We start from the raw sequence: 23,836 nt of genomic DNA on the forward strand, positions 1-23,836 counted from the left end.
TTAAATGAGTTAGGCCAGTGCACAATGTTGATCCACTGTATTTCTTATGCGATGAACTACAGGTCGTACTACTTTAAGATTTTAAGAAAACTAACAGACTAATAATAAATCAACATCATTGCTTCTGCCATAAGAAGTTCACTGCGGGATATAGGCCACCCCATAGGATCGGTAATAATAAATATGTAAACTTAAGTAGGCTACATGTTTGCTGTCAACAAACTTTTACATAGGTAATATACCTATGTGTGCATATAACCCGTAATTAACAAATATATTCAAATTAACTTGGACCTAATCATTCCTTAGAATATTCGCGAGGCAATTTAAAAGTTAGAGGGCCTCACAATCTGGTCAAAAAGTAGTATATAGCAGCACGAACCGAGGCTACCCCGGGAAGCATAGAGATTTTCTACGTTAAAAGAGGTCTTGGACTAAGCGCCCTCTGCGCCCTGTCTGATAATGCTACGAGGCAGCAGATCGTGCAAAGAGTAACATGAAAGCATGGAGTATCCTTCGATTTTGTTTGATTATTTTGTAATTTATTTATGAATATTGATTTCAGACTGTAACGTGTGTGCCGCAGCGGCGGCAGCAGCAGCGGCTGCAGCTGCCGCGGCAGTGGCAGCGGCCAACTGGGCCTCCGCCTGCGACTACGAAGTCAGCAAACTCCAACGCGCTCCCCATATCACAAACGGCGTTAATGGCAATGTCGTTTTGTATAATAAAAATTGTGAGTAAGCTTTTATTGCATCACTTTATAATTTTTAGTGAAAAACGTGCTTTTCCGTTAGCCAAATGAAAATGTTGCTAAATTTAAACCAAACTCGAATCACGTGGCCACGCGAAACAAATGAAAAATACAGTTAACGGAACGAAAGTTTTGAATAAGTTACAAAAAGTCATCGGAAGACGTAAGATGCAGGCCGCTTACAAGCCATATACAGCAGTGGACGATTTAGGATGAAATGATAATAACTATATTAAGTTCAACTATAAACAAATATTAACAAGTCTTAAGCAAAATAGTTTTACCCGATAACAATGCTTACAATTAATAGTTTTTACAGAATGCGGTGATATTCCAGCAAAGTTTGCTCAAATGGATTGTTAACTGCTTTGCCATTTTTTTAATCTTTGCTAATATATCTTTGAGTTGAAAAACGGGACTACACCATTTTTATTTACAGTTATATCTCAAATTTTCACTTATTTTTCATCTCTTCGCCTAAATTGATATTTATACAATAACCACAAACGATCTACTCTCCTATGAATGAAAGAATTTGATGGAATTTCACTTTCTTTAATAATTTTTCGCTTGCGTTCTTGTAACGAAAATGTACTCAAAATTATTCAAAATATCCTTTTTGAAAATTAATCAGTTAATTTTTTCAACTAAATGTAACACATCTAGTCACAGAAAGGATATTAAAATAAGGACCACAGCATCTAAAATATTTATCAAATTTACGTGCAAAGATCCTTTTATAATTATATATATTAACTAGCTTTCCCTCGCCTGCTTCTCATGGCTGTACTGCCTTTTGTTCGTGTAATTGCATAAGATCCATTCTTGGTACTGTTTTCATGCCAAAATATGAATTATTTATTATACACTGTAAGTTTTATTCCTATAAAAGCTATAATTTGAAATATGCACTTTTTTAATTAACGCCTCCTTAATTTCCATCGTGGGTGACATTTTGTAAAATCTAATGCATAGCTGACCTTTATTCAGCAAAAGAAACTGAAATTTCAAATCTCTACGCCTTTTCTTATGTTTCTAAAGATATCGCGATGAGCCATTACATAAATGTAAATACCTTATATATAGAGTGACCATGAATACTGTTATAATAAAAAATAAACAAAATATTACTTTTGAAGTTGGAATCTGTCATTTTTATATGATTGTTCATTGTGTTTTCTTATTTTCATGTCAATATATTTTAATACATGGTGTGATATTCAAATGAAGCAGGGTGGTAAAGAGAACCTTATTGCTATGATTGCATTACATAAATTACCATAACTCTTACAATTTTTAAATCCTCCTTATACTTAGTATGAAACAAATCTTTGTTTATATAATACCAAAAATACTACGATACGATATAATAATACAACGATATAATACTATTGATACGAAAAATAAAACCTCCTCTATTTGTGACAGGTAAAAGATCTGGGCGTTCACGTAGTGTTAGTACGAAACAGGTGATCAAAGTAGTACGGAAAAGAATTCGTAGAGATCCTGTCCGAAAGCAATAAATTTTATCCCTAAAGATGATGATAGCATCTAGAACCAAGTCGCGTATTTTAAAAGATGACTTAGGACTTGAAGCCTGTAAGAGATGCACAGGATATTTCTATACTGATAATTTAAGGCTAGTAACATGAAAACAACTACTTTGGCGGTATGCAAAGGAAGGTCGCAGAAAAATTTTGTTTACGGATGAGAAAAACTTTCTGGTGAAATTCTTCAAAACTAATGTTAAGACCATGTATTTCAAAGATTCCAAAATAACGTGGCGCTTAAAATATGCCATACAAACCTGACAATACAATTGATATTTTTTTTCTTTACGTACAACTTAACTTACAAAATACTTTTAGTTCCATACTTCCTTTGTGTAATGGTATTACAGCAAATCGGTTCCCTTTATCACCTCACCCTTTTTTATAATGCTAAAATAAGAAAATAAAAAAAATTCCAACTTGAAATAAAACATTGTTCTTATTTTTATTGTAAGTATTTAAAGCTAAACTAAGGGTATAAATATAAGTTCAATTTAATTATGGTAAAAAATGAGCATCTTTGCATTTATTGTCAACATAGCTAATTTAATATCTTAATTTCGCACACTTTTTAAGAATCCTTTAAAAAACCTTGAATTGTAAAACATGACGACTTATTTACCATTATAAGCATCTTTTCATTTTGTAATGACATTTATCCATAATATCTTATAAATATAACTATAACCTGTAATATTTAATTTGCTTGATATTTTTTTAACAATATTTTAGTTAAAAAAAATCAAGCTTTAATTAACGCTAAAATTCTTTCAATGAGTGTACTGATATAATAAATAGTAATTTCAAAACAATGCATTAGGTACCTAAACGTATTTAAATATATCTGATATTTAATAATATAGGAGAGGTAAAGAATTATCTTTATTTGAGTATTTGAATGAAAAAGTGGTTTTTTTTTAAAAGCAACCTTTAACGGAGTTCCAGGTTTTAAAGATCGAATTCTAGCTAGAAAACAATGTCTAATAATCTTACTGACAATTTAATAAAACTCACATACTTATATCAGATAATTTTCAGATTGTAATATTTGTTAAATGTATGTGCTTATGTATATTGTACCTTTTAAATACCTACTGTTTTAATATTCAATACTGTTCTCTCGGGACCTCCCCCTGTTTGATAGTTGGAAACGCCTCTTTTTAAAAATACGACGTCATTGTCATGGGGTACCTTTTTGAAGCATTTTAATAAATATTTTAGTTGTCTCAATAGATGGTAGTAGTTGCATGTTGCATTAGCACTGCCATCTATTACATTATGTGGCAACAAAATACCCGTCTGCTCAACCAAGTTAAAATTTTTCTTGCTTCTAATATTGACGTATAGATGGCGCTTATATTAACAAACTGATAAATATCAGAATTTAAAATCCGTATCTTAGTGGAAAGTTATTGATGATACCATAGAGGAACTATACTGATGATAGTGCCATTTATCACACCGTATATTATTTATTAGTCATTCAATAATTAATGAATGTTACTCGACCTGATATTATTAATGTTTTCACAAATTCAGCATGATTCATCATTGTGAGCAAAGAAATCCCGGGAAATCAATTGAGTCACCAAAATGGTGGGTTTACAAATACCTATGTAGCAAAAGACTTACAATCTCAACATATTAGCTGACATCACTTTGCTCGTATGAATTCTTTTAGGTGATTATTGTGTCGAAGTGTGTATCTGCGACTTTATGTAGATGTACATTGGTAATGCATCTGGTTATAAAATGGACGGGATCACGAGGTAGCAGAGCGAGAAGCAGACCTAATGCCAGATGGGCTGACGAGATCGTGGCTACGGCAGGTCACGTTTGACTCCAAGTCGCCAAAGATAGAGAAAAATGGAAAGCTTTGGAGGAGGCTTTTACCCTGAGAGGTTCGATACAAACTTAGTACAGAGATATCAAAACTATCACCTAAAAATTTAAAATGACTAATGTTAAGTCATTAGTATTATTATTATTATGCATCTAGAACGAAGACGTATTTGTAATGTAAAATATGATAGTTGTATATTAATTGACGCGAGCTATTATTTACTACCATCACTTTGTTCAATATAAGTTTATTTATTAAGTCAGTTATAGTTCAAAGAATGCTTAGACATAAAATTAAAAACAAAGGAGACATGTTGGTAGCGTAAAATTTCAAACGTGTTAAACATTATTCTTGAGAGAAAATACTTTCGCTACTATTAATACCCCACATTCATTTGTTTTTCAAAAAGCTATTTTAGTGGTTATCAGCCCGGTGTCTAGTTCTGCTGCAAAACACTGATGCTAAAGTACGCTGATACGTTTTGCTGTTTATGGATTTAATGGTCTTTTGAGATTTATTATACTTCTGAATCATTGAAAACGTAATGGGGCACTGGAATTTGGTAAGACTGCCATTACTTGACAACTTATCTGACTCGTTTTGGTCTCTACAGTAATAGTGATTGTATAAATAATAGCATTTTGGAAGCTCTAGATTTAATTTTTTTTTTGGTTTTTAATAATTCTTTTTAAATTGTGACTTATTTGCCTTGTTCAATTCAGTATAGATACTAATGTTTTATGTACCTTTGCATATATTAAGTCATTTTGTACTTTGACTTTGACTCTCTAATTTCTAAAAGAATGTGATTGTGTGTAACCTAATAAATATGTGAAATAGGGTGTGAATCGAAATTTTGAATAGATCTAATTTGTTTTATATTCATACGTAACAAAAATTAGGTCGCGAAGTAGCTCGTAGTATGGGGAGAAGAGATTGGAGAAAGTAAACGTGACAATCAGTCGAGTTTCATTATTTTCAAAACTTGTCTTTCTTGCACAGTGGCCATTGTTGGACGCTATTCGTGCATAATCATTCGTGGCTTAGATGGGTGACAATAAGCCCGACGGGTTCGTCAGTTTGTGACGTTTCACTAAAGGGGACTCTGAGGATCATTTCGATTAAAAATTATTATGTCCTTTCGTTTCATTGGATATTTATAACAAAATTATTAGCGCATTATTACTGATGCGAACATTGATTAAACTTTTGGCAAATAAATATACAAAATATATATAAATATTTCGAGTATTTTTTTAAATATTATGCTATATTACAATGCCGAAAGTACCAAAAAGTAGTAGTTTTACTAGAGAAATGTCTGTGTGCATTTTTATTCTAATTGAAACCTAGACTTTCATTACGGTTATGCTTCGGATACTAGGAGTAATTACAATAGATATCTTCAAACTAGCTAATAAGGGCACCTTGGTTTGCAAATGTTAATTTAAAATGCATTTTGTTGATGTCAAATAAATATGTACTATGTCCACTAAATGGCAAAGAAAACGATAGTTCTGCAACATCTGTATAATATTTTATTCCTGTCAACACCATCATTTTAGCTGTAGGATGTAAACTTCTGGACATAAGCAACCCCTGTTGATTATCAATAAGGCCAGTAGGAAGCTGTGTGCATCCAGCGTCTTCCATCCAACATTTTGCGACGATATTTACGAAACGACTGTCCATTTGGTGGATGGTTGTACTACGCTGCACTCAACTTGCTAACCGCAAGTACACTAGTATAGTTCCTCTATGCCGCAAGGCTTGCATCGCTGGGCTATATAGGTCATTTTCGTTCGTCTACGGCTAACACACATATAATCCCACAATATATCGCATAATGTTTAGTTACTTAACAGTTTTTTAACTAAAACACTTATTTAATAGGTATTTTTATTTTTTATATTGATTTTAAAATTGTCCATAATTTTTAACATTATGACAACAATTTACAAAGTTTCGGAAAAAAGTGGTTCATTTATATATATAAATAGATATGTCTATAGACCGGGTCAAAAGTGGCGGTTACAATATTAATAAATAGCATCCATCGAACTACGCATCTATGTGATGATTGGTTATAGATAAAAAAGGCTTTAAAGACTGTACCTTATAGTTTATTTGTCAGCAAATAGCTATAAGCCTCTCAAATCTATTCTTAATCACTCTTTTTTAAAGCAATCTCTTTCAAATATGACACATTAATTTTTCTGCAGGGACCGATAGTATCCAATATTTGAATTTAATATGTAGTAATCCGAACTGAAAACGTTCTTGCTATATTATCATTACGTTATTTTTTATTTTTTAAACCATTGATTCACTATTTTTGAATTGACAGCAAATGTGTTATACAATTACCCCTTTAAAACTTTTAAATCTATAACCAATCAACCTGTATATGGTAGCGTTTGACTGTTAGCACTGAGCATATATTAAAGATTTTTATTCGAATCTTCTAGAAAATATTGGAATGATTTACTAACAAGAGTGCAATATGTATATTCATAAATACTAAATTAACCATTTTAAATGTATTGCAATATTGTGGTATAGATAATTTTCGTGCAGTATGACTGTTAACGTTCAAGGACAAACTTATACGGACTTAACTTTTACAGTACATAAAGTAAATTAAAAAAACATTCTTATGAAATCTTTATAATTTTGATACATTAAACGTAATAATAAATTCATTTCATGGGCAATAAAATCGGCGACAATGTTTGATTCATGCACAGTTCAGAAGAACCGAGGTCAAAGTAAGTGTCAGGTAACTGATGATTCATGGCAACCCACAATAATTAACATACTTATTTTTTACAAAGCAATTACCCTAAATGTTTATTTATTCTAAATATACTAAAGCCTTTAACTACCACCAGGGTTAGGCGATCTTGTTACGAATAAAAGCATACCAGGCATTTAATGAGGCACAGGCAAGTAATGCGACATACGTGTTAACAAAAATTTTGAATTAGCTGTAAAATAAAATTGACGCGATGCGATGGCCGGTGCATTAGACAGGTGAAGCTATATCGGCAACTGCAGGTGATGCTTAAGGTTCGAAAGTTACATGCTTTCACAGAAGGGAAACGGGTCCGTTTGATTCGTATCGTCAAACGGCCTTCTGTCACATGATTTCTTATTAATGATATGTAAATTACGTACAATAACTTAATATTAGGCTATTAGTCTACTTTCCAACTTAATTGCTTGGATAAAAACAATGTTGCTAGGAAATAGGGTATCTAACAACAGGTGAACTTCACGGAAATCCACTGTTTGAAAGAATTTCATGCGAAGAAAAAAATTTAATGACAAATTTTAAAAACGCTGAAAGTAAAATATTCTCGTTGTATATCCAATCATACAATATTATAAAGGTGATTGAAAGAGTTGAAAAAGCTTTAAAGGGATCATTGTACAAGTAATTCACTGTCCAATAATATATCATCCGTCCAAAAACCGATGGTTCCAGAAATAATAAATAACGTAATGATACTAGAGTAAGAAATAGCGTTAGCAAACTTCGGATCACTACATTTTAAATTTATTATTGTTCGCTTTGTTTTTCTGCAGGCTTTGCATTGCTAGAATTTATCAACCCGCATTGTATTCTTTTCTAATTGAATTTTATTCTATTTCTAATTGAAATAAAATAAGTTAAGGTTTAACTGTCTATTTCTATTCACCTGTATTAAAATCTAATAACGCACTCTACGTCAAAAATATTATTATTTTTAAGTGTATGTTTGTTATTCTTTTTTTTAGTTTTCCATCTGATTTTCTTACATGATTTATAACATTTCTACAGAGAGAGTATACAGATTTATAATAACGTAGATAATATTTTCAGTGCTTTAGCCCTTTTTGTGTTGTTCCTTACTTAATGTCTTTAAAAACAAGATTTCATCATTATAGGTTATACATGTAAATAATTGTGTGTTATTTTATTTAATGAAAAATTTGTCAAATGTCAGTTTTTAAATAATTTTTTTTTAAGATAACAGTGCACGTAAGTGACCGTCAAAGGGTATCGAATTCCCACATCGCGAGGCGCCAAGGAGCGAGGCTTTGCGCCGGTCGGTTGCGACGACATGGCGTCGCCGAGTGACATATTTTGGGTGTATAAGTTGGGGTAAACTGCCGTCGCTTACGGGCAGCGTACGCGTTCCGTTAGCTTCTCTATTTTAAAAACTACTTGCTCGGCGATATCCGGGAAGGGAGCGACCGCATCGCGCCGACTATACACCACTACCACTCATTTTCTATGCAGTCGAGCTGCGTACGCGTTGCTGTCCGCTACGCGCGCACGCGCGCTTCTCCTATGCGTCGAAAACATTTTGAGACTTATTTTTGAAGCAATCAAACGTTTAATGAACTTATCGCAAATGAAGTGCCTTCTGTAATTGCGGAGGATGTACGTCACTCCGAGGTGATATTAGTGGTGTAAATTACGTTTTATTTTGTTTAACATGAGCGGGAGGGAAGGCGGAAATGCAGTTCCGTCTTCAAGTAAGTACCCATTCCTATTTATTTAGAATTCCTCCATCGTCGGTTTTGTTTTGTTTGCGCGCACCGTACGTATACGTATACTGGTGTCGATGTTGTTTATCGGCGCACGTGGTGAGGGGTGAACGTTCCAATAATCAACTTATAAATGCTATTGCATACATCAGGACTTGTTGCGCTTATCGAGCGGATATGCTCGCAGCGCCCGGAAAGGCAATTATAGAAATTGTTTACAACTGAGTTTAAATTAATTAAATTGAGGTTAATGGTCTCGTTTCATTGATGTCGCACATATGTGTACCATGTTCGCCTGGTGTCGTGTTATTTTTTTGTTGCGTGTTGATGTTCTATCATTGTTATCAATAACAACTTCTGGTAATTAAAGACGATCAGCGTGCGCTTATCATAAATTCTCAATAGGTTTCGTAAACACTTTGCGTCTCACGCTGTTTATGTTACACAAAAAATTGTAAACATCTTAATCTTTAAAAATCAATACGCAATTAAACTGATTTTATTTTATTTTCACGGTTAACAATATTTATTAAATGTACGGCGGGTAATTCGTGGAAATAACATTTGAATGGAGTATATAAACGTTATATTCAACAAGGCACGCATGGTGCAGTAATTGTTTACTATCCTGGCCATACAACTACGTTAATGATACGCGCTCTCGTGAAACTTGCGTGCATTAAAGAGATTTTCCCAAAGTCCACTCTATGCTGTGACAACAAGGTTTATAACACTCTATGCGGTCTTCAAAGTTTTATTAGGTAAGCAACGAATCAGTGTGTGTTTAGTTTACTGTATTGAAAAACACTGTAATCTTGGTTCCACCACCATTACTGAATTTGTTCCTTCCTTGTAATGGTTTTTGCTTATGGTATTCAACGAAGAAAATTACATTAAAATTACAAATACGATTGTTAAAAAAATTCTTGAAAAGGCCAAAACTTCTGTATTGAAAAAGAAATGTATTCAATAAGACTGATGGAAAATTTACATATTCAAACTATAACAATTCTATAACGCTTGTATGTAGTAATGCTGATGTGGAATAATGTGGATATGCATACGCATTTCCGAATGGAATTACTATTCATTGAGAGTTACAGAAGAACTGCCTATTTGGAATTTTTAGAAAGTCGATGTTAAGTAACGCTCGTCCCTACGACAGGGTCCGAGTTCGTAACCAGTCAATTAAATCTGAATGGTGGCACATTGCACCGTCTCTTTCGCTCCAAGCCAGGTTCCCGGGGTAAAGCGCCACTTGACGATGATTCATATACAAATTCCAAACTCAATACCTGCGATTGATAACACTCAAAACCATTGAATGACTGAATGTTTTACTTTTTTTTTTATACGAATTATACTTGAGAGATTCACAATTAATCATGATTTTAGTATACCTGTATACTTTTAGTTTACTTTTTAATTATTTAATTAATACACTTATAATTTCCAAATAAATGGAAATAGAATAAAAACCTTGTTTATAATAGAATAAAATAAAGAAATAAGAAATAGAATAAAAACATCGCCACAAGCGTTGTTAGTATATTATATTTGTTAGTATTCATATATTATTATATTATTTTGACCGCACTTATTTTGTAGTTTAATCAAATTTTGTTACGTATTAGTTTGAGTGCAGAATATACATAGATGATTCATATCAGTTTAAAACATAAAACCGTGTTGTTTCTTCAATTAAGTTTTACAAAAACTTCACCTCCTTTTATTATTACAAAACATTTTATCCTACTTAAATATACTTCAAGAGGAAGTCGTAAAAAGACATAATTAAGATAACGGCACATGTTCCCAATATTGATTTAGTAGTTTCTTCAATATAACGCCATAGCGTTCTGTTTAACGTTATCAATAATTAAAACTCGATGGTCCCATCGATAGTCGCTTGGTGCATTATTTATCTACGAAACTACGACGTACAACGACCTCTTTTTTGTAGCTCTCCTTAGTTTTGATCGAAATAATTTTTATTTCAATTGGTTTATATTATTATAAAATTATGAATATTTCATAAAGTTTGTGTTTCTTACAAGATATAAAATAGTACACATTGATAAATATATGCAATACTTTAGATTAATATTCGCCAAAGTACTATCTTTATTGCTAAAAACAGTAAAAACAATGATGAAAGAATTTAAGAAAGAACCTATATGAACAATAATCTTGTATGGTTTAGTATCGGGGTACACCGCTGATGGTTGGATCGACTTAGATATGCTCGGTTATTTCCCTTCCTGCTTCTAAAATAAGTCGAGCCGAAATTAGCTCCTAGTTTCTTATAGCTAATATATAGAATAGCTTGCAAGCTAACAATAAAGCGCGGATGTTTGGTTTTTGTCTTTAACATGAAACATTTATGAATATTATTATGAACGGTCTTAAAGTAAGCTTTTGGAGGTATTATTAATGTTTTGAACAGAAAAAAATGTGGTCATAAGAGCTCTGAATTAAGTAAAACGTTTAGAAAAGGGTATTTGAATAATAAAGAGTACGCCAGGCGGATATTTTATTAACATACGTTTGTAGGGTCAGGTCGATGGAATGCAATCAAAAGTTAAGCATGCGTATGAAGTTTGAAATTCCAAAGTGTATGTTGACGTGTGGTGTGGAATGGGCATGGATGCGGGCGGTGTGGTAGTCGGGGCCGGGGGAAAGGGAGGGGGCGAGGTGGGGCCGTGTCTTGCGCGTCGACTCACGCGCACCATGCTGAGTAAACAGAACAGATACACGGTTCAGATGCAACGCGCTACCGGCCGATGCACCTACACTTATTCACGTGCACTGCCCTGAAATTTTTTTTACATGAAATCATTCACCGATAAATATCGTCAAAAACAAATAAAAAAGTTGAGTTGAAATTTGTAACCTTACATACATTTGATTACTTCACTACAACCCCTCCTATAATTTAAATCCTTGTTAAATCCTCTTCTAAAGATATGTACTACTCGGAAACACGAAAGTTAAACAAAATTAAAAATTATTAGGCGCATGAATTATGTATGAGGGTAGTTGTCTGCGTTTACTAAATATTTTTAATAAATAAGAAGTAGAGAGAGTCACTCAACCATTTCAAAGATATAACGACAGTCAAAAACAAAGAGCCCTCTACTTTGCACCTGTGCGCAAAGTTCACGTTTTTATAACGTATTTCTTATTTAAGAGCATAGTTAATTACATTTCTAGTTAATGATGCCGTATAACACATAATTCAAAGAAAACCTGTATTGTATAATATAACCTAAGTTCTAAAAATTCTTGAATAATTTTCGAATCCACATTAAACGAGGAAAATATTTATGGAGCATATGTGAATGCACTCGTTCCCATTTACATGAAGTCAACACGTTTTTTTTACCGGAATGCCCTGTACAAATATTACCAACGTTTTTCGGTTCATTATTACGTTAACTCAACTAGTGAGAGCCTTTGTTTATGTCTAAGTTTTATTCAGCAGAGAGTCATAGAAAAACTTAAGAGTCGCAATTATTTATAATATTTAAAATGCTTAACTGTACATAAAGGAAAATATTTTTTATTTTCTTAAGATTTTATTGTTGGCCATAAAGACTTAAAAGATTCATAGAATTTAATTAAAAAATTAGTAAGAGCATTATAGAAACAAACGTTACGAAATTCTTTAAAATAATTCATATAGTCAACTGTCAATTAAAGTTTATGTCCAAGTGATTATCGGTTTTCCAACACAGTTATGCCGAAAATGCATATGATGAAACGAAAGCCGCATATAACTTGAATGTTTACGCTTTCTCATTAATTCAGTATGGGTAATAATAAATATTGAGTATCTGCGGCGGTAAAGTTGCCTTGTGTTGCGACGGCAAGGTGCAGTGTTACGGCAATGAATGAAGAGGTACCAGAAACGTAACCTAAATACCGAGCATTCTTCCAGTCCCCGCCGTCGTCGCCACGTGTGCCTGCCTGCTCTTACCTACCGCCGCCGCCCGAAATAATATGCGCGGCTTATGTACTAACGGAATTAGCAAATTTATCCACAAGTTCCCCTCCATCATCTTGTTACAAATTTGGTTTTATTTAGTCTTGTATTAACTTTTACTCTATTTCTTTATGATAATAAATAAAATTTAATACAGAAACTTAAGGCTAACTTGATCCAGAATATCTATCTTCTCTCTCCTGAGTATACGTTTGTGAAAATAAAACATTTCTTTATTCTTAACGAATTTTTTTAATATAAGATAATAAAACAATTCTAAATAACGCTTATGCAGTAAGAATACAAAATCATTAACCTAAATAATTATCCCATTTTACACAATAATAAAAAATACCATTTACGAAAATATTTATGTATGGCACTAATATGGTCCTTCGAGTGCCCAGTAAATATTAATCACTGATAGCCATATTCTTTTCATCAGCATTCTCTCCTCCGGAACTTAATCATTGTCTATTCAATTTTCGAGTACCTTCGTTTTTTTAGTTGACAGGAAATATCATGTCGATTAGTCATTGAATATCAGCAACAACAAAACTTGTCTTTGCGTCTTAGCGAAGGTTAAAGTTATTTGGAAATCTATATTCAAACTTAATATTAACACGTACGCAGTATTAATTAACTCTTTTAAAACGAGGTTTTCAACCATTCTGATAGTCTTTTCTATACATAAAAAGAGTTCATTCTTTCATTTGGTTCCCACGTTATTTTTTGTAAAAGGCCCGATAAGGGGAATAGTATACCCTTTCTTAGTACAGTAAACGATCGTGGGCCCTTATTTATTGCTAATAGATTTGAAACGGTAAGTATCTAAGAATGTGTGCATCTAAAATAAGGGGACTATCCACTTAATGCAATCTCACAAATAGCCAAGTTTAATTACTTTTTTTTAAATCGATTAGTAACGTGACACTAGTTTAATAAAAATTTATTGTTCATAAAACAATATTTATTGATGTTTTCTAAAGATCTGATTTAGGTAGTATTGACGTAGGTAGTACCTTAAAAGTCATTTTATTATAATATCCAATTAAAATTCTATTACTCGCCAAAATAATAAATGGATAATAGCTATGACACATGAAATTTGATTGACTAATAGTTGTATGCCGTGGTTATAATAAAGCAAGTTTTAATATAGTTTTATTATACAAAATTGTATGCAGGATTTGTATTTGCGACAAAGTTTGTTCTTACGTTACATTAAACCAGTAATTGGGATGGATTGGATACTTCTTTTAACTAAAACCAGTTATAATGGGGTATTTCTTCCTATCCGATTATCCATTTTTAATGACTTCTCCATTAAGTTTTATAAAAAAATTCCATGCTAATAAATGTGCCTATGAATCATTTTATTAATAAAATATATATAAGTTTTCTGGCGCAATTTTCACAATAGTTATATGGATGTGAAGTTAGAAAATTTTGTTAACCATTATGATAGAAGGAAGGTTGTATAAGGAATATATGTTATGTTTTGCTTGGTACTTTTACAGGTGCGGGCAGTGCGGTTGGCGTTGGCGTCTTAGGGGTTACACGTCGGGGAAGATGCAAATGGTTTAACGTTGCTAAAGGATGGGGATTTATTACACCGGATGACGGCGGTCAAGATGTTTTTGTACATCAGGTAATTCAAAGCTGTAAATTTTTTATTATTAAACGTTTAATGAGTGCATACAATATGAAAAACGAAAAATACCACGAGATTTGTGCGATCTTTTCCAAACTGCAATGTCGTATGTTAAAAAACCAGTTAGACTCAAGTTGTTTGAGATTGAGTTTGTTGTGAGCTCTTCAAAGATTGAGGCACACTTGGAACCTTCGTAACTTAAAGCGGAGAATGCTCGTCACAGGGGAGGTCAATCTGATTCTAGTTTCTTTAAAATTCGACTCTTCGGGCATTTTTCTTTCATAGCACTTTTATACCTTACATGTGGTATGGAAGAAAGCACTATAACATTTTAAAATCTAAACGAACTATTTTGAACTGATATTTAAAATTTTCTCATAACTGAATTAATAATTTTATAACATACACGCAGCCTAATGTATCCTATGCTAATAACTTTTATTTTTATTAATCCTTTCCCCTTTATTTATACATGTTAAGTATCATATTTTGCGAATGATCATGATCTGGATTTGGTCTTTTAAAGCGTAATTTAAAGCTGTTACACTTTGTTAAAACTTTCTTTTATGTTGTGATATAATTACAGGTGTTTGCGCAGGCATCACTTGACGCAGATTTTGAATCATAGTGTTCATTACTCGCGACTTAACATAAAAACTGATATATTCTCGTGAAAAAAAGAACTACAAGAGAAATTCTACGCCGACAGAGTCGTGATGAAAAGATCAAGAATTTAATAAACTTCATTACCGTTAATGAAAGCTAGCCGTCTGTTGAACGCTTAATTAACACAACCGACAAGCAACTATACCAGTTATCATCTCTTACTTATTTTAAATATGAATATAGCGATATTATGCCAAAAAATTGAGCCATTGATCACCTTATTTGTCAATAACATAAACTCAAGAAATCGTAAACAACTACGTAGGCTTTCCTGGATTACAAATAAGTTTCGATACTTTAATTGGATCTTTACACACTTACAGGCAGAAACCATAAAAACTTAGAAGCGCCATGTCTGCAGTTTCGTCTTCTCAATTTTCATGCATATGCATGCATTGAAACATGTATGATTTAATTATAATATAGAATGGATCTTTAACTGCATCTCCTCATTTTCCCTTATTTTACTATCAGTGCTTCTATATATTTACTAAATCAAGTGGCGTTAAAATAGTCATCAGGTATCAAAAAAGGAAAGATACCATGAATTTGTTTATGAACCAGATAGATTAATTAAAGCTCTTTATCATTTCTAAAATTACTAAGAAAGGCCAAAGAAAGATATTGCATTATGTATTTTTTGTGGTCTTCGCTTTTGGGGGCCCCTCCTTTCACCCCTATATGTGTGGAAACAGGAATTTTATCTTTCTTTTATTAATTTTTTGACATTTACGATCTTTCACTCTACAATTCTATCTATTCATTCCCATTCATCCATCCTCGTCACTGCAGTTTGGTCTTTTTACAGTTTATCACAGACTTTTGTTTATTAATTCTCTTACAGGTATATTTATCACATTTTTAATACATCACAGTTAATTTAATTACATTTTAATTTATTCCTAATATAATTTTTATATCTTTTCATTTTTATTGACATTATTTGTTTGCCTGTTTCTATTTATTGTATTTATTGTCACAACCCTGCAGAATGTGAGGAAGTGAGGAAGGACTCTATTTCTTCTTTTTTAGCCATAATGGAGGCGACAGTGGCCTCCTCTATCCTTTTTCCTATCCAGTATTCGGTTTCGAAACGGAGCCCTCCAAATGCGGGGCATTCTGCTACCAAGTGGATCACGGTCTGATCGACGCCCTGTTCACAGAAAGCATGAGGGATCCTCCTTGAGTTTAAACCTATGAAGGTACTCAGAGAACCTCCCCTGTCCCGTGAAGAGCTGGACCAAGACCGCGTTCACCTCCATGCTGCGGAGCACACGATAGGCCGCGACGGCGTCCGGGAAGAACTTCCGCTTTGTCGATGCCGTCGTTCTTTCCATATACCTCCTTGTATTATGTATTGTCTCAAATAAACAATTTGTTTATATATGAACAGTAGGTACACCACGATATGATAGGTAATATAGCGTTTAGAACAGTTGTCCGCTGGGTCTTTAAGGTTCTGAAATGGTGACTACGGACCATCAAGAATAGCCAAGGACGTCCTACTACGACCTACAAGGTAGGCAGACGAGTTTGTTAAGAGGAGACGCTGAATGCAGCGTCGTCTGCTGTTCTCCTTTCAATCGATCCTGTTAGAAAACTATGGGGGAAGCGTATGTCCAACTAAATACGTTCTATGGCTGAAGTAATGATAATGACGATATTACGGTATTTAGAATACATACATAGATGAGAGTTGCATACTTGATATCTTGTAGCGCTTGCGTATTGAGCGTTTTAGCCATACTCATTTCCTCGACAATTGATCTGTCAACAAAATTGATTGGACAAACGTTTACATTTTATATAAAATACAAAACGTGTTTTTTCAAAGTTTATTTACATTTAACTATAGCATGTGCCTGTAATTTTGTTCGCTAACTTTTTGCCAATTTGTTGGTAGTATAATGTTGTTGTTGTAGATGTTTTGGGACCTCTGATCGAAAAAATGCCATTAGCAGTTTTGGAAGTGCTCTCTTGATGTCAACCTGACATTGCCTAAAGAATTATAGAGAAATCAAAATTAGTGAAATCTGAAATTGCATGGTTAGGGCTAAATAGCAGATGTATTATCACCACCCAGCTACACTTAATTTTTGCGAAGTGGGTAAAGTTGTTTGTGGTCTAGCGCGATGACGCTGAAAGACTATACCTCTTCTATTGATTAATTCTGGTCAGTTTTTCTTAATTGCCTGTTTTTCTTAATTGCCTGGTTTAATATTAGCAACTACCAGCCAGGCAAAACCATAATTTGGATTTCCACCCCAAAAAAGGTCACGATTCGTTGATGATCCATCTTTCATCCTTTTCATCACAGCTGCTAATACCTTCGAATACAGTTATATTAAATTATGTCTTAGAAATTAATCGTAAATGAGTTATATAGGTTACTTTCAATGAGCTCGTATTATACCCAAATATCAAGTGTTTTTGTACCTTGCCTTTTCAAATGGGTCAAGACTCTTGTGGCCAATTTTCAATTCTTCAGCTTCTTTCTAACTACTGACACGCATATCTTGATCCATGTTTTAAAAAATTGCGTCCATTTTATCCGTAAATGGGCGACCAGAGTGTGAGAGCATCTTTGACATTAAAATTTTCGAATTGAAAAGGTTGAAGCCATCTTTATACTACTCTTACTGACCTTACATTAACTCCATTTTTTCCTTTTTAAAAATAAAACTTGAAAATAAGCACGATTTTTTAATTACATTCATTAATTTTGACTTAGAAAAACGAAGACTTACTCGAAAAAAATTTGACTAACAAGTTGGTTTTTCTTAATATTACCTTTTTACGTCATTAAAACCAGCCAGATACAAATAGCACTATCAAAGAGATTTTATTACAAGTTTATTCATTACTTGCGAAAATACTTTCTTAATACTTATCGTAAAGTACATAATATAAAAACTGAGTTTTTGTCAAGCAAATAGTAGATCTTGAAAAAAATTATTGACTGGAGCAACTCAGTTTTCTATCTCAAGTTGGGTGTATTCAGCAATGACAAGACTCCTGTCTTTTAGCTTGTTAATAAATATGTGAGTAATCTGGCAATTTTTGTGAAGTATCATAATTTTAACATTTTGTCAAAGCTGATATTAACTTAACTGTTTAAGCCCTAGTATGTGCAAAGAGTATTTTTATAATTTAGAGTAAAGTATTTCACGCTTTAGGCTCTTAAATCATAAAAAACTTCGTTTATAAACTTCATTATAGAAAAAATAAATCCATTCAGAAAGCACGCTGCCGTATCTAGCGGTTGACCTGATAGTGCGCTTATTTGTTTGTTCGGCTTATCAAGGCCGGATGTTTTTTCTATAAATTTACGCCATCAAATTTGTACTTCGTTTGACTATAATCATGCTAGCGGTAAAATTTATATTAGGTCAAGCCTATGTTATTGGAAGACGATAAGGTTTTTAAGCAAGCAAGTTTTCTCTGCGTTCCTGTTACAGATATTGCGACGTTAGCGTAAAACATAAAATTAATTGAAACTCGAATACTTTAACGACATTTACTTTTGTCTGTCGTACCTTGCAGTTATTTCTTTGATCACATACTATATTAGCGTTTTTGTTCTCTTGATACTATCTATATTTGTCTTAATGTTATAGACGAACATGTTTTGATACTTGATGGAGTCATGTTGAATATGATAAGGATAATATATACTATCAATTTTGTAGTTACATTCAAGGTAAAAAGCAAATGTAATATTAGTATAACAAAATTTGTAGTTTAACATTCAAGTACGATTACCTGTATAATGTTCAAAATTATTATTTCTAATTTCAGAGCGTCATCCAAATGCAAGGGTTTAGATCATTGGGAGATGAAGAGGAAGTTGAGTTTGAATGCAAAGAATCGGAAAGGGGTTTGGAGGCAACGCGTGTGTCGGGACCGTCTTCAATTGACTGCCATGGCTCGAATCGTCGTCCCATGGCAAAAAAGCGTTTCAGAAAAATACGGTAACGGCACTTTTAGAATATTTTGCTGATAACAATGAAATCAAAACATCATTTATAAAGACGACATCTTTGGTAGTTTAATGGCATATTTTAAGAAAATTATTTTCATTTACTATTTTCCAAAACTAGATCACTTCAAAATATCTTTCATGTTTTCTACGATACATTAAAAAGGTGTTAAGAATTCCAATACCTAACTTGTGGTCCCGCTTAATTTACCGACGTGTTACTTACTTACAGTTGCTATAATTGCGGAGAATTTGCAAATCATGTAGCTGCCGATTGTAACATCGGACCACAGCCAAAGAAATGCCACAGCTGCAAAAGCCAAGACCACCTTATTGCAGATTGTCCTACTAAGGTAGAGTACCCTTTCACATATTCCTTGAAGGAGACTGACTTGATTGTGTTTTTTTTTCCACAGAAAAGTGAATAATATCAAAGAAATCGTCATAAGTTGATATAACCCTGTGTATGTATATTCATTGGGGTCGAAAGGTTCTTGAGGGGTGACCATGAGCCAGTAGACGCGGTGAGGATAGACCGCTTACTAAGTGGACCAAGGACTTGGTTAAATTAAGGAATTCGCTGGAAGCGGGCAGCATAAGACCGGTCATCGTGACGACCTTTGGGAGACATCTGTGCCTTACAGTGCGCCTCTATTGGTTAATATGATAATGATGATGTATTCGTTATGAAGTTTATGATTGAAATAATTTCTTTTGTTTTTTTGAGGCATAGCACTGCCTGGGTGAATAATATGGATAGTAAAATTGTACGTATTAAAATGGTTTTCTGTTAACGAGATGACTATAAAGTTTATACTTGAATCACATTCAGTCGCCAAAAATAGCACGGCAAAGACCATGCTGGTATAGAATAGCATTTACAAATCCTTTTACCATGACTTTATCTACTTTATGCTATTTCGAAATATGTCCATGTCTTTGGATATACAAATATCATGTGATTATATACTGATAGCGGTTTTAATTTTTTTTGGGAAGAGTTGAAAAGCAGCGTAGTTCTACTTTAAAGATTTTTTAAATACGAGAAAGCTCTCATCAGATGATCTTCATGGTAAGTAAGCATTTATACCAGAGCCGAACAAAATTTGATTATTTAATACTACTTTGGGACATAAGATAACATTAAAGAGAGGACCACTGGTCCTGTTATATAACAAGCCATCATGCATTCGAATTGTGTTCGAGATACAGTATAAAGTGTAATCCTCTCTACATAATGATTAAAGCGGTATACTACTACCTGTTTAGATGGTTTCTTGCGAAAGACAGCAAAATATAAACCGTTTTCTTGTCATCGAGAATGCATAAATAGTGAATACTGGTTTAATAGCCGTTTAACTATTTCAGATGGAGAAGAAAAAAGGCGAGTCACAATCGAAGAGTTCAGGCAGTTCTTACGGAAGTCAAAACAATAGTCCTAAACAATGTTAAAGCTTAATTGAAAGTTTGTCATAATTGTTTAGGATAGTAATCGTTTACATAATCATAAGCACTGTCTAAATGTTAGGTATTGTCTTATTCACAAACTTTGGACACAGAAACGTCGACCCTCTTTAATGATATTAAGTACTATAATGAAACGTAACTACCTCATTTTAAAACATATTTTTATCTAAAGAAGAACAAGACTGATGAGTACAAATCAATTAATTAGTACAAAATTATTTTAACTTTTAGATATCTAGCCTAAGTTTTTTAAAGTAACTTAAGTACAAATTTTGTGTTCGATTGACACTACCATAAATAATTACATATATTGAATACCCAAAGTTAAGTGTGTGTTTATACCATTGCTATTTTGTTGCTATATTCTATTATCACTAACTTTATGTTATGTTAAGATTAGAACTTTAAGCATAATGTTAACATCACTGGCTATGAATGAAGTTTAAGGAGTTAAAAACAATCATTGATCCTGTGACTTCTAATCGCATGAATTTAAATTTAAATAATGAAAATATCAAATGGAGACAAGGTCATTCATTTAAATAAAATAGTAAGATGTTGCTTCACTTATATAATATCGTATAATATTTATAATTATAACGACCTCAACGCATCAACTGCCCGTTAAGTTAGCTAATGCATTAACTACATTTACAAACTACAGTTGAAAAAGCCATAATTTTTTTTTACTAATTTATTAAGCAATAAAATTTTGTTTCCGGTTTTTACGTTTTTAACAATCACTTATTCCGGATAATAAGAAAATAAAGTCGTTACTTAATATATACAATTTCCTTTATGCAGATACGTCTTTGCATTTACAACATTATTCAAAATTTAGACTGTAGATATACCAAATTTCTTTTATAAAATATTTTACATAGTCCTCGAAAGTTCATTGTTGGTTGTAAATTTCTGTCGCCATATAAAATGCTTAAGCTGCTTTATATTGGATTTATATTAATATTATGAAGTTCACCATTCATAACTAGTTCATGTAAACTTTAGTAATTGCATATATTAAATCGAATTTTGTGCCAAAGTAAAATGATCTAGTTGCAATAATTACTATTACTAAGAAGAAACGACGAAATTGTATAAATATAATTTTCTTGGCTTTTTTCCATTACTTATTTTAGGCAGAGATTGAATATATCAATTAAATTAAATATTCTCAGGGTGCATAGCATATTCTATCGTAAAATAAATTCCTTTAAATTGTACAGAACATACTTATAATACTGATATTGAAATGTAATTAGCGATTCGTAATTGAAATATTTATTAAAAATTATCTTAACACTTTGTTGCCATCATCATTATTTAGCCGTAGGAAGTTTGCTGTTGGATGTAGGCCTTCCCCTTAGATTTCGAATAGAGCTGCTGCATCCAGCGTCATCTAACGACTTAAAAATTTTAGCGTTTTACCAAACCTTCTTCACATTTTAAGCGGATATTTTACATCACGTTCAATAAATAAATAATTGCCAATTATTATTACCCCATCGATTTGTAGTTGATAAGTAAAATAATCATAGTGTAAGATTAAATGGTAAAACTAACTTAATAGATGTATGTAATGTTGTGAAATCATTAGCAAAAAATATTAATACAATTGACATCACAATAATTTATACCGGAGGGTACGGATTTAACGAGAATACTTTTCAAATTATTATCTTCTTTTTTTGGTTTTGATTTAAATTCAAATATTTTCTGAACTTTAGTTACTAGAATTGTGGTGTAGTCAATAAATGAATAGGTACTTTAATGTTATATATATACAGATAAATGAATATGAATGTTTATTTTTATCTATTTTTCCCAATCAATTATTTCGGATAGGATTTTTTTAAAAACTTTCTTGAAAGGATTAAAATGTATTTATCTCTTATGGCACAGATAAGATTTCGTTAACAGTTGTCTGATCACTACATTAGATGCCAGTACCATCGTTTTTCTTATGGTGTAAGATAAATAAATAAGGTATTATGAATACGGGTTTCTTGCATTTTTATGAATAATTTAGTTAAGACTTTTAAGACTAATTTGAAATCATCTACCTCATATTTTAATAGAATTAAATAGAGTTTATTGATAAGTTATTGTAAACATATACAAAGTCTAGCTATTTTTCCCAATATTTTGCTGAATATTAAATAAGTATAGGTATCGTATTTCTCTTGTCTAAAGTTTAAATTTTGTTTTTTTTTATTTTTCAAAGAAAATTATACAATAAAAATATAATAACAATAGTCTTTTCTTTCAAACACCGAAAAACATTTTCATGGACATTGCATTAAGATTTATATGAAATGTCTATAAATTTTATATGCTTACTAGTGATAATAAAATAAAGCCAATAAAAATGTAAAATATTAAGAATTGATTCCTAAAAGTGCCAATATCGATCTGTATGGGTAGAAATCTTTTTCCAGGATCAACCGAAATCTCATTTTGGGGAAAAACGAAGTCTAAAAATCGACCTCTTTTAATTCACACAAGTTCTTTGAAACTTTCAAGATATAATAAATATATATAAACTGTGTGTACCAACCAGTAACAACAATAATTTTTAAGGAAATATCAGTATTGTTATTTTAAAAAAGTCCTTAATTATTGTATACTTATTTAAACTTGATATATATTGCTAAAATAATTTCTATTAGTTTTATATGGATTTTGATTTTGATACTTATTGTTAGTTTCCCGTATAAGCTGTTAACTTAATAATTTTAGCCGTCGGAGGTCTACAGCTGGATACAGGTTTCAGGCCAGAGATTTCCAATAGAACCGATTGAAAGCGGCCAACTTACAGTGTCTATCGACGACCATTACAAGTTCATTATCCACCTTGTAGTCAGAGGTCCTAGGCTCCTAGGCTGCGCTTGCAATGGTTTCCACTCCACAGCCTAAACAGGGTCCTAAACCCTTGTAGTCATCTGTTCTGCGCGCTATGTCCCAAGTGGATAAGAAATTTGCCAATCCGCTAGGTTATATCGGTTATATATATATATATTTTGTCAACGGATTCCTTCTTTCCTGAATCGATCTCGTTGAGAAATCTGGAGCACTCCACCACTTCATGGCTCGTTGAGCGGATGTATTTTTATTATTAGGAAAAAAGACTAAAGGTATGATTTTAAATTAATTGGCTATGGGGGTTTGAGGTATTGCTTTATTATATGTTTTGTCCAATGTAGATAGGAAATCATACTTATATATCAAAAAAATTGTGCATCACCAATACCTATTGGTTTTGCAAGGGAAGTCAGGTTAAACGGCCATGTCGTACCCACTTCAAGATCAGATGCAGACTCGTTCCTTAAAGTTCATGGCTCGTACATATACCTGGGACAAACAGCCAAACTATAATAGTTTACGTCCAATGCGGTTTACCAGTGA

At 32.5% G+C, this 23,836-nt stretch overlaps 1 protein-coding gene across 1 annotated transcript; it reads left to right on the forward strand.

Annotated features, from left to right (window-relative positions):
- Nucleotides 1–8,437: 8,437 nt before the first annotated feature.
- lin-28 (protein lin-28 homolog) lies at nt 8,438–22,586 on the forward strand. The gene is made up of 5 exons (XM_068774195.1): nt 8,438–8,668; nt 14,186–14,316; nt 18,784–18,956; nt 19,197–19,317; nt 20,333–22,586. The coding sequence occupies exons 1-5, from the start codon at nt 8,629–8,631 to the stop codon at nt 20,414–20,416; spliced, it is 549 nt and encodes a 182-aa protein (XP_068630296.1). The 5' UTR covers nt 8,438–8,628; the 3' UTR covers nt 20,417–22,586.
- Nucleotides 22,587–23,836: the final 1,250 nt, after the last annotated feature.

This window comes from Battus philenor, unplaced genomic scaffold, assembly GCF_028537555.1.
Source record: "Battus philenor isolate CCGP_79_NKW_IND1 unplaced genomic scaffold, ilBatPhil1.0.hap1 SCAF_7, whole genome shotgun sequence".
Lineage (NCBI taxonomy): Eukaryota > Metazoa > Arthropoda > Insecta > Lepidoptera > Papilionidae > Battus > Battus philenor.

Excerpts from the sequence above, each read along its gene's own strand:
- lin-28 (XM_068774195.1), top strand. The coding sequence starts at position 8,629 with ATGAGCGGGAGGGAAGGCGGAAATGCAGTTCCGTCTTCAA. Across the intron at positions 8,669-14,185 it reads AAATGCAGTTCCGTCTTCAA|GTGCGGGCAGTGCGGTTGGC; the intron begins GTAAGTACCCAT and ends GTACTTTTACAG. Across the intron at positions 19,318-20,332 it reads TTGCAGATTGTCCTACTAAG|ATGGAGAAGAAAAAAGGCGA; the intron begins GTAGAGTACCCT and ends TAACTATTTCAG.